This window comes from Pygoscelis adeliae, unplaced genomic scaffold (assembly GCF_000699105.1).
Source record: "Pygoscelis adeliae isolate BGI_AS28 unplaced genomic scaffold, ASM69910v1 Scaffold13, whole genome shotgun sequence".
Classification (NCBI taxonomy): Eukaryota; Metazoa; Chordata; class Aves; order Sphenisciformes; family Spheniscidae; genus Pygoscelis; species Pygoscelis adeliae.
In genome coordinates this window covers 4103185-4115906 of record NW_008824499.1, presented here as the reverse complement: position 1 = coordinate 4115906, position 12722 = coordinate 4103185, and the positions used below count along the sequence as shown (strand labels likewise).

The 12722-nt window shown below is 41.6% G+C and overlaps 1 protein-coding gene across 1 annotated transcript in view; it reads right to left on the bottom strand.

Annotated features, from left to right (window-relative positions):
- The window catches only part of ADAMTS17 (ADAM metallopeptidase with thrombospondin type 1 motif, 17), a 182839-nt gene that overhangs the window by 93820 nt on the left and 76297 nt on the right, over window positions 1–12722 (bottom strand). The window contains exons 7-8 of the mRNA XM_009321473.1: window positions 3923–4063; window positions 2448–2598 (exon numbers count right to left, since the gene is read on the bottom strand). Coding sequence (XP_009319748.1) covers window positions 2448–2598; window positions 3923–4063 — 292 coding nt within the window. The remainder of the gene's footprint in view (window positions 1–2447; window positions 2599–3922; window positions 4064–12722) is intronic.

The window sequence follows — 12722 nt, the reverse complement described above, 5'->3', positions numbered from 1 at the left end:
TTACTGCACAGAAAGTTTCTGCAGTTTCTCAAAAATGTTGAAATTTTAGATTCATCTAATCTCTGAAATTTGCTCTACAACCACATTGTATGGCACTTTTGAATATAGGTCCTCTAGTTTGCCTGATATAATTATGTAGCTCAACTACCTCCAATGAAATGTTATAATGTAACTCTTTCATTAAATGAGAAAATAGACAGTAGACATATGTAATCATAAAAAGATTGAGGAGGCTCATTTCCTGAAGTTTCTTTCCTTTTTGTAACAAATATTTACTGTAAAATGTTTATTACTTTTACATTTGGATTTTTTTAATACTTTATTGAATTAAAAATACCACATTACCATTGGCTAAAAGAGGAGACAGCTATATTTGCCAGTAATTTCTACAGCTAATGCCAATGACTAGTGCCAATTTTTTTTTTGGTTCATATTTTTGTAGACAGCTTTGAGACTTACGATACAAGCATTCGCAGATGAGGCATGAGAAATACAAAGGTGAAAAGAACACAAACTTTGAAGGTTTAAAAATTAAAGCTGATAATTTCCTCTAAAGAATTTCCTTTCATTGCCTTCAAATGCCAATTCAGAGTAGCATAACAGGATGCCAATATTTACTTAAATTAATGGCATGTGACATAATTGATCCAAACACTCATAGTGTGAATGCTAACACTTAACACATATCTGTAACAGAAAAATACTTCTAAATAAGTGATTGCAAATTGTTTTTAATCTGCTGAAGTTCTACAAGGCTTTTCATTAGAAAGTACTAAAGTCCTTACAAAACATGCTTTTCTTTGGGAGATACTAAAGGAGTGATGGAGGAAAAGAGCACAGTTTTCATTGTGTTCTAAAGATGTCAAATAATAAGACTGGTGAAAAATCTTGGGAGACACAAACACCTGCTGTCTGTATCTTACAGAGAAGAGTGCCTGTTGGCTTGTTATTCTGGCAAGCAACTTGTCCCTGAAGCAATTCCAGACTGGACATGCAATTTCTGCATGAGAAATGCTGACCACCTACCAGTAGGCTGACATTCTCATTAGGCACTGGACTATCCAGAAACAGAATACTTTTTATCGCAACAAGGGAAATAGCAAATATCTATTCCAACAGCAGTCAAGCTGGGTGACACCCACACAAGTGGAAGAACTTGAATCATCCTGGGTAGATCTGGGTTTTCTTTACAAACCTATATTCTAATACTTTGCTTCCAGTACGGTAGTCCTGGTGGTCTGCATTTTCTTGATGGAGCTCGAAAATACAACCTACCCAGATTCTTTTCTTATTGTTTTATATTAGCTAGTTTCCAAATCCAAAATAAATAAAACAGGAAATGTGAAACTAAGAGCATGTTCCCAGGACTTGCATGTGTTCAACAGTTTTAGTAATTTGGCACTTAGAAACCTCAGTTATCACTGATTATTATTTTCTTTGTTAACACTGATTTAAGATCCCACGATTGTTCAGAATGGGAATAAGGGACAACTAAAAAATACAAATGGCTAGTTAATGACAGCAAGAAACCTGGCTGCTTCATGCCTGTCTATGTAGGACAGAATGCTGCCAGCTACTGCTGGTGACAGGACACAGTGCTTCATGACTTTCTTCTGGATATCTCCGAGGCCACACTGGAAGTAAGCATTTCTCCAGTCCCTATCTAAAGTGGGATGCAGACAAGCTCTGGTCAGAATGAAGACATCTAATTATGTGCAAGACCTTAGGAAAAGTTTAGCTGTCTAAATTCCAGAGGACAAGTCAGACAGCCTCATCTCAAATACGACCTACTTCTAGAGACACCAAAAATCAGTGTTTCCATTTTGCCAACCAACCATGTGATATAAGTCATGTTGCACCCAAATCCTGACTAAAGATCATGTTACTTAGAAAATACACAGGACGGGGCCTCATTCTGCACAAATCTCTAAATGGCCTCATCAAACAAGCAGACATTAATATTTCCTTGTCATAGAGTTAGAGTCAGCTCCTAAGAACATTGTAACGGTCTGAAGGTGAGGTCTACTGAAAGATCCAGACAGTCATCTAAGCTGAGTCTGTGGAAGTAGGCAAGCACTCTTGTGAGAAGAGACTTTCATCTCAGCTGAATGTCCAGCAAAACAATCTCTACTGAGTACTTCAGCAAAACAGCGTCAAAAGGGAACTGTCCCTAAATTAAGACCAAGTACAAACAAAAGCTTTTCTGGGTCTGCCCTAGGAGATTAACAAGACCAATGTGGGGAAAGGAGGAGGACTGCAGAAGTATGTGCTGTTGACATGAAGGTCAATGGGAGTTTGACTGCTGATTTTGTACCAGCAGTGCTGAACATGCTGAAGATCCCATAAAGTAGCTCCAAGGAAAGTACAGACTCCTTTTCTTCCCCAATGCTTAACAGCTTTATTTCCACTTCCCACCTTGTTTCCAGGTACACCCCACGAGCTCTTACCTCCATATTCTTACAGAACGTAGCATTGGTCCCAAAAAGTATCTGGCACTGTTCATCGGCACTGTAGTGCATTCCAGGCAGCTTGTGAGGGAGCCGCACTGCGTATTGGCTTCGGGGGTCTGTTACCAGCAAACAGGTGCTGACCTTGGACCTGTGGAGTGTAAGAATTAAATATGCCTTTAAGGGAAAGCACCTTTGAACCGGAGTGCTAGATCGCTGCTGTAGAGAAGCTGTTGTTCTCTCTTTAACAGGGAATCTGATGACCTCATGTGAAACAGTGGTAATTTTTCCCAGTATATATCTGGAAGCCTTCTAAATAATTGAAAACTATGGATAGAAAGGTCCTTGGGAACTCATCCCTGGCCCCAGGCCTTGAGGCAGAATTGACAATATTCACATTATTCTGAGTTAAACATTTGTCTAAACTATTCCTAAAAATCTGATGGAGACTCAATTCTGCTCTCAGGCTAGTCCAAAGCTTCATGAACCTTACAATGACAGCTCAAAAGTCTTCTATCATGTCTCACCTGAATCCCCCTAGCTGAATTTTAAGCCCTTGACTTTTCCATCACAGACATAAAGGAAAGATTTTTCCCTTTGCCTTCACAACAATCTTTTACAAATTGGAATATCACTTTGTTATCTCCCCTCTATCAGGGACCAGTGATCAGTGAGTTCAGATGCAACTTCTTTTTCAACTTCATGCCTTTAACATAACAGTAGATTACCCATTTTCTTTCACTATTTTCCTTCCTCTCCCACCTCTAATCCCCAGAGTGGGGAATTTTCCATGCTGAACCCGTTTCTAGCAACAAAAGCACTGGCCACTGTGCCAGACACTGCTTGTCAGAGAGCTGCGCTGTAGGTCTAAGACCACAATTAGAGAGTTCAGACAATTCCAGTGCTTGCTATAGTCCGTGAGAGTTAACAAGCAGCAGGACAGAAATCCTTCCTGAACTGTTGAACACGATGAACTGAAATATGGATGCAGTGGGAAAGAAGTTTATAGTGAACTGTTTAAGACCAACACTCACTGAGGGGTGAGAAAACACATCAGAATTACCTCCAGGCAAAATAAAGTTTACATAAAATAAAAGCTATTTAATAATAATAATGACAGTAAAAGCCACAGCACAAAGCTGGCAGCATCCTTCAACGGAGATGATTTTTTTCAGGCCACCTACACAGAGATTTCTGTCATCACAAACATGAAAGGCATTTTTTGTAAAATGAAGGTGATCTGGGATTGTTTTTAAGACGGTATCAGTACCTTGACAACTGCACATAATTCTTCTACCTCTCTGCAAACCTCAGTTTCAAAGGGGCTACTGTAATGGAGACAGATTCAAACTTGCACACCCTAATGACACAGGCACACACTTTTTTTTTTAAGGAAAATTGTTTAGACTTTCACTTTCAAAGAGCACATTGGATTCTTGCCTGATAGGATTTTTGATAATCAGCACAATCCTTACTTTAGGAAGTTTTCAAGGTCGTCGCGGCTGCATGAAGACCAGGAAAGGTCACTTGGGTTCCTGCCCTTCACCCATTCTCCAGACATAATATGAGATCTCCCTGCGCAGGGTTGATGATCATCATCATGGCTCATTCCCATGCTGTTTGATTAAAACAAAACAAGACAAAAAAACTATCAAGTTATGATGTGGGTTTCTCATTTCCCATCGGACTTAGTAATGACACTCTTAGCAATTAACAAGTCGAAAACAGGCTGCACAAATAACACAGAATCCTTCACCTACTGCTCTGGGCACAGAGCATATTTAATGAATAAATATAGGTTCCTTGAATTTATCCATTGCCTTAATTTCACAAAGGTTTTAGTATTTGTTTGAAACTTTTAAATGTGCTTCCTGTGGACTTTCCTACCAGGAAATGTAACTATTTGAGGGTTCATGAGAAGTGAACCTGGAGAAGTGATGTAGCACAGCTGAAGGATATCTGCTAGACTATCAAAGGTAGTATTTATTGAAAATTTTTGATTGCTTTCCCAAATCTAGTGGATACGGTCCCGATAATCATACTCAGAGAATGGTCAACAAATTAATACTAGAGATGGGCCAATTTTCTTGTGTCAGTGTGAATTTGGAATAACTCCACTGTTAGGAAAAACATTTCTCTAAATTTGTGGTATTGTACAATCTCCCTCCCATCTAACTTTGAAGCTGATCCTTCTTGGAGCGGTGGGTTGGATCACATGACCTCCAGTGGCCCTTCCAGCATAAATTAGTCTACAACTCTATAACAGCAATGCTCAGATAGGAGCCTGAGGCAGAATCAAGCCCCCATTTCTGCAAGCACCGCCCAAACAAGCATCAAGACTGCCCCATGCCAGTCTCCGCGAGAACAGAATGTGACCTACTCAGCAAAACAAACAGCAGATTGTGTAGTATAAACATACATGGAGGAATTCAAATACATTCAGTGAGGATTTCAAAAAGTATTCAGAAATAGAAAAGTATTACTTTAACCTCCATCTAACAGCCCACTCAGGTCCCTTCTATCATTAGTGGTGTCTCTACCATTAGGCTGCTACAGTAAACCACTGTTCAGAGAAAATCTCTGTTGCCACTATAGGAAGGTGAGATTCCTCTGCTGGAGGTAAGCCTGCGTGAACAGCCCTCACGGTGGCAAAGAAGGGATAAATGACGTGACCAAGTTCACCTGCTACATCAGTGAAATGTCAGAAGTCCTGACTGGCAGTCCTACACTCAGCCCATCGTACCATGCTGCCTGGCAGCAAAAGTGAGTTAAGGGCTTTCCAACCTACTTCGAAATGATCATCAACATTTTTTTTTTAAATCATACAGAATAATAACATTTTGAAAGGTTAACATTCTTCCTTCGATTCCAACATGAAATGGAAAGCGGCTTTCAGACAAAAGGTGCCTCCTATGACCAGTGTCACTTTCTAGCAAAATAAGAGTCACCAGTTTGGGGCTGAAAACACAGATTAATAGGAACTTGCTAGGTCTCCAGCTGGCTGGGCTGAGCAAGCCAGGAGCAGTCCCTTTAAATATGGTGTTGGACTCTTTAATCCATGCTATTTCTCTACAAATCGGAGGCTCCTGTTTGCTTTCTGACTATGCTCTTGGCTTTGCTTTTCTCCAGTTTTGGGACTCAACTGTTCAAAGCCTAAACACGACATACATTTCTAGTTGCAATGAACCAGAACCGGCTTCAGCAGTTTGATAATTACGGCTTAGATTAAACCGCCATCTACGCTATTTTTAGCTTAAAGTGAAGATTACATGGTGGAGTCTATTATTTTAGGTTTATCTCCAGGGACATTATTATTTCTAGCAAAACTACATTTAACATAATTTTTAGACTCAGAAGTTCAGAGTTATTCTTGTTTTTAAACCTTTGTGGGTTTTGAACACAGCAGAAACATTAACATCAAGCACATTTTGTTTGATGCACGCAGGAATAATTTAACAGTCTATTAGTAACTCTAACTTCAAAACAGTAAAGAGTGAAATTCCTGCTCCACTGAAGTGAATGGGAGTTTTGCCACTGACTTCAATGGAGCCTGGATTTCACTCCAAATATTTTACCCATGTTGTTTCTACACACAGAGAAAACTCTTCACATGCTAGGAAGAAAGTTCCAGCAGTATTCCTCCAATGCAAATAAGCCCATCTCAAGTTCATGTTCCTAAAAGTCAGGAAAGGAAGAGCTAAGTACCATGAAGCAGGGTACGTAAGCTTGCTGGAAATCTTCCAGAGGAAAGTTTTCCTGCCCAAAGATGCCAGTTTAGAAGGCTTGTGGGCATGCAGCAATCGTGTTAATTTTTCTAATGGAAACGAGGCAGGTTTCCAAGGTTTCTGTCAGCTTGCCTGCCTTGTGACTGCCACAGTGCTGAGACTCAAAGTTGGGTCCTTCAGGTTTCTACTCTGTCAGGCCTTCTGTGGGATGGGACTTGGCAGCACTCCCATTCCGGCAGCTTCCTGAATGGCCTCCTGGTCGGCACCTCAGCTGTTCCACTTGAAAAAGGTGAAAACAAACCATCTTCCTGACTTTCCAAAGTGTTTTAGGCTCCCTGATTTTCTCTCTTCCACAGAAGACTAGTGTTTGGTCTAGAGTTCCTTAATTAAGATTAATGCCTTAGCTGTTTGATTAACTTCATTTATTCTTTGTTAAATTTGTTGAAAGTGGGATTTTTTTGTTAGCAAACAACAAGGGCAACAGTTACTAATTAGTACATTCCTGTCCTTAACTTTGGTTTAAACCTGACCTCATGAAAGATGTCTGCCTAGGAGAAATACTGAGGCTAACATTCATTACTCGGCTTTGATTTTGCAGGGGTGTTTGAAACAGATAGGACGTATCCTCTATAAAGACTGAGTCAGAACTCACATCTCAGAGTTATTTACAGGCTGCTTCTGAAATTCGTTCAATTCTTACATGTGTGGAAATCGACACCTCTCAGAATGATTCCTGATTTCTTACCGGAAATTCTTTAAAAAGTTATAAGCATAAAGGAATTGAGCCTGAGCTATTGGCATAAAGGAAAGGAGCTCTGCTAAGTCAAAAGAACCATGCCAGTTTATATTAGCTTGGGATCTGGCCTCGAGGTACATAGGCAACCTCTACTGGCCTCTCTGTGATGAGTTTCTGGTAGAATGAAACCAGCAACACCTTTGGAGCCTGTTTTAATTGGCAGTACAGAACTTTTCCCAGCATCTACTTTACCTTACAATGACTCACTTGAGGAAAGGATTAAATGACCTGCAGGACTAAGGCATACCCTAGCATGCTAACACATTCTTTTCCGAAGTTCAAGGGTCTCCAGCTACATCAAAGGGATCAGTTTTCCTAAACACATAGTAAATGTAATGCCATGCTGATTCTTTTCACTAATGAATAGTCCCCCTCCTTTTAACAGAACTAAATCGGACAGAGCATTATGCGTTTGTACTAAACAGCACTGCAAGCGCTGATTCAGTACTTTGCGTTTTCTTTGTGATCATCTAATCTTACCTGCTATTCAGAAGTTCACATGGAATTAGAAGTAGATAATCAGTCTCTTGAAATATTCTGCCATGGGAAGGAGTTCTATTCTTACATGAACAGATCTTGAAAAAAGAGCTGATAGGAATGGCTCTTAGATTAGAAGTAGGAATGTCAAAATGGCACCACATTACACTGCAAAACCACTGCCCTCTGTGCTCTCCGAGTCATAACTGTCCATTTTATCAGGAGCAGCAAAGGCATGCTGCATGTTATCCTTTACACAGCAAAGCCAGCAAAGCCATTACAGAGGAGCAGGACTCGATTTCCCTTTGTGCTGTTACTACCACAGTCACTAGCTCCATTCTAAGCACAGGGTAAATTGCAGCCTTTAGTTCATCACATTCTCCTCCTGAAGACAATGAGCTTCCACAAAGTCAAGCAAGAACAGCTTAGACTGTCAGCCCTTAAACTCCTTTCATTCTATGTTTATTCAGAATAAGCACAACGGGACTCTGGTTTTACACTTGAGCTTATTTTCTAATATAAATAATGCATTGGTTATCAGCCAAAGACACTAAGGTGTCACCAAAGGAGTCCTGCAGCATATTTATTGTTGCTTATCATATGCAAATCCAGAAACAAGCTGACTGAACAGTTTGAGTTCTGAACGTTAACATAATCACAGCAAGGCAAATTTTATCAGGAGTCACAGGGAGGCAGCAACAACAGATCTCTTTAATGCTGTTTTTTGTAGAATGACACTTTAAAGTAGCATTGCTATGAAAAAAAAATAGTATGCAGTCTCTCAAAGCCCTGGCCTCTCTGAAGTCTGTGCTCCTTTCCAGGACACTATTCTCCGTCAGAGTCTACGCAGCAATCAGAACTGGGTCAGGACGCCAGAATTACACTCTGGGCCTGAGCCAGCCAATTTCTTGTGTAACCCTTTTTAGCCAAATGCAATTAACAGCCATTTGTTTTCCCACAGCAATGCTAAATAAACACACTTGCTTTGTTTGTTTCGGTCATTAATGGAGCTTCTCCTCTAGACAGTTAATATAACTAAACTGCTCTGTTTACCCTTGGTGCATTTTCCAGTGTTTCCTGTTATTCTTTAAAAGCCTGAGCCAAAGCGCACCAAAGCCTATGGAAAGCCTCCTACTGCCTTCACTGCACTGTGCATTGCACCTCTAAGTTCTTAAGGTCATGTATACAAATATTCATCAGAACCACTATGACTCTCAATAGGTTTCCTATTAAAAGCCCCAAATCTGAGTTATAACGCCAAGGGCTGGGGGAAACTGATTTAAGAGATGTTTTAAATTTTTTCAACAGCTGCAACTTTGTGGCTGGTAACAAACCACTTGAGAAATCCCCAGGATTGTTATCATAAACTCCCCCTCTGGTGGGGAGAGATTATGAAGTAGGGGCAAGAGGCAAATTCGATATAAAATACCATCAGCAGTAAAAGAAGAGCTTTTCTTCAGAAAAAGGCAGCAAGAGGCTAGCAAGTGAAAGAAAGAATTACGAAGAAGGAAAGCCTGAAAAAACCACACCCAGAAGTGGAAACACCATGAGCTTCTACAGTCCCTCTGTTTCAAATAAGCGCTTCAGCTGGCTGTTAATAAGAGCTTCTCCATAGCCTCCCTGTGAAAGCCAAACCATTCCATTTGTCTGGAAATAATTGAGGGTGAGTCAAACGCTGGTTCACTTTAGAAACGAGTGACACCCAGGACTAGCAAGACTACCCAGGGTGACCTGGCTGTCACCCCAGCTGCTTATTAAAACTTCTGCACAACACACGATTGATTGGTCTCCACACTACTGGCACTAACCTCAAAGTCACCATTTCTCCAAAGGACAGTGAGGCCGTCCAGCTACCAAGAAGGAAATGATGACAGTGGTCTACCTCTCACTTGTACAGACAGAGAACCCCAAGGGAGAGTCTTCCTGAAGAACCAACTCACAAACTGCTGTAACTGTGTAAGCTCGGCAAGACATTAAAAAGGAAGAGCTCTTTGGGGCCACCTGCCCTGCAGACCAACATGGACTCAAAGAATTGAGCAAAGGGCCTGCTACAGCAATGTCCCCAGTACAGAGTGGGACAGGAGAAGGCAGTGATATGTCTTGCTCCAAGTGAAAAGCTCAGTGGGGCCAGTAAGGTTTTTACACTCTTGCCTGATCTTTGTTTGCTGGAAAGCATGCTTTCTCTACCTGTGCTTATAACAGCAGGCTCTTAGCCTGCAGATGTTCTCTAAAAGGCTCTGTTTCTGCAAGGCCACAGTGAATTTCTAAGAGCTATATGCAGTACCAGGAGCTGCACGTCACAGTAGGGTAGGTCACTACTGACCTTCTCAAAAAAGCATATGAGAGAAGTCATTCCCTGTGACCCAGCTTGCCATGACTCACCCAGAGATAATCTAGCATTAACTGCAGAGCCAGGATTAAGCACAAGATTTCTTTCTAAACCCCACTGGAGAAATATAAATGGGAGGGCAGACTGGACAACGTCTTTGCATAGTGTGAGAGGGAAGGGAGAAGGGGAGCTGTAATTTATCCACTCCGGCATTTCAGTGTGGGCAGGATGACAGTGCCCCATGGAGAGCCTGCTATTTAGACATGCTGTGGGCACAAATGCCATCTGTTTATCCATATGAAGGACATAACTGAAGGACAAAACTCCTCCCCCTTCCCACTTCTATCGGGTCTCCATGAATGGTTGAGAAGGGAGTCCCATCTCTATAGTCCATCTAATTTCAACCACAAAGGAAGATGCTGATGTGCAAGGAGGTTATACAGGGTGCGTGGCTGACAGCTGAGAACATTAAACATGGCCATTAAACTCAAATCAATACAGGTCACTAAGCAGAGAACGTACATCAACAGTTCTCAGCAGCTACTGACTTGGGCTGGATTTGAACCAGCAACTTAGAAGTGGGAGGCAGTATATCACATAATCAAGCCTGTGAGCCGTCCAGTCCCAAATCGAGTTCAATGTTAGGAATTTTTATTAACGTTTGAAATTGAAGCTGCATCACTGGAAAGATGCCTACTTCTGAACTGGTTCAACATGTTTAACATTTAAATATAAAACACTGATATCTTGCAAGTTATGAGGTTTCCAACCAGTTGAGAATAAAGGCATAACAAAGGCAGAAGTGAAATGGGGTTACTCATTAGAGCTGGAATTATAATAGGAGCTGCAGTGCAAAATGAGGACAGTAAGTTTAAGAGAGTGACCTAGGAAGGTGATGCATCTGCAAAGCAACCGAAGAGAGGCAGAGACAGCCAGAGGGGTCAGAAGGGAGTCCAAGTGAGGCTTGGATGGAGGGCAAACTAACAAATGCTGGGGAGACATGCTGAGGTGAGCTGAGCTGGGGAGGAGGCAATGAAACAGCTTGCATAACCTTCTTACAAAAACAATGGTCACTAAGACTGTTGGCTTAATGGAAAACAGGCTTTTTCACCTTGTGCTTTTCAAACATGTAAACACAGTCGCTTAAATATAACTCGACTATTTCAGAAGCTGTCAGGAGGTACTTTGGGGAGCTGTGATGAAGAGGGGGAGATGACTCTATTTAAAGCACTTGAAGTAATTAAAGATGGTCATTATGTACATAATGTTATCTAGAACAGGTGTGTTCAGGATAGGTGCTGAGCTTTTTTTTTTTTTTATCAGAAGAGACAACATTTAAAGGGATCCATGCCTACTGGACTCTTGTTTTCATAACCAAGTTTATGTCACTCTCCAATAATGAAGTAACCAGATATTTTATATGGTTATCTACTCATCAAACAGCCAAGAAGTCAACAACAGCGAGTGAGAACACACGAACGCCTATGGTGAATAACAGTGTGGAAAGCCATGGTTTATTCAGCTGCATGACAGATCCAGCCCTTTATGATATGGTTTTCATTTAAAAAGAATTAGTTCTTTTGCCATGGAATCTGGAAGGCAGCAAGTATGAGCTTGTGCCGCAAGGGACAGATAGCACACATGAGAGACTGACACGGCAGGAACAGGCAGTGTAGCCTTTTACTCGTCCAAACATTTTATCTAAAAGCTTGCTGCCCATGTGGTCCTAGATACCTGTAACAGAGCTGGCCAAACCCCACTGACATCAATGACAGTCCTTTTATATGGTTTGATAGAAGTTAGACCAGGGCCATGAAGAACAGGGTGAATCATCTTATGATCTTCTCCCCAGCAACAATATCACATGCCCACACTATTGACTACTTTTTCCAGCGGACATTTGCTCATGCGATTCTCTCTCGAGAATCCTTGCCTCTTTTGCAGAGTGGCTGATTCACAGCAGGGCAGGCATTGCCTGATGTATTCCAAGATGCAGGAATCCAGCTGCGATGCAACTGAACACTTACCGTTCCAATCACCTGCCTCCACTGCATCTAATTTGTAGGACGTGGTCCCAGCATAGCAACCTTTTCCTGAAAAAGCTTCACAATGTTTCTGGTAAGAATCAGCAGGTTCTGAGAATGCAGAGGGTAGCATACCATGTGGCAGAAAAAGGAGTGCTCCACCAAACACAAAGTCCTAGAAAAAGCTAAAGTTGATCAATATATGCACAAATAAACTTGGTGGAAGCTCCGCATTGAAGTAGCATTACCTCAAGAAAACATCCTTCTTTCTGATCTTAATGCTCACTCCTTTCCAAGTCCCACGTAGTATCTAACACAAATCTCTAAACATGAGAACTGTCAACCAGAGTAGCTCCAGCAGTATGCATTCAGACTCAGAAAGGACTGTGGTTACACAGCATAGTGTAAACCATTCACTACCAACTCTCTCAGCACAGGCGGGGTCCAGTCCTCTTCAGAATCCTGTCTCTCTGAAGGAAGACTTTTAAAGATGCAAAGTAAGGTACAAATCCCAGTTATCAGGGGTGAGCATGTAATGGCTGTAATAGCCCATTCCCCTACTGCAGAAGGACTCAAAAGTGGCCATAGTGGTTCAGTCTGACTGTGCTGATGCATGAAGGGACTCACCTGAACCTACACAGGCAATGGAGGCACGGGAAAAGCTCACGCAATGAATCCAATCATATGCCCAGGGCTAAACACACTCCTCCTCTGCCCTCACACCCTCCCAACAGGATCAGGAGCTCAGCACACTTATGCTGATAGCAACAATTTCAATGCCTTTGTGTTCATGAGAGCTCACAATGGCTTCCATTCCAGCCTTTCTTTTTTGGCCATCACACAGCATGTAGATTCCTGGCTACTTTACATTCCTAGAGCACTACCCCATCTCCACGGCAGTCATCCACCCAGATACTCAGTATT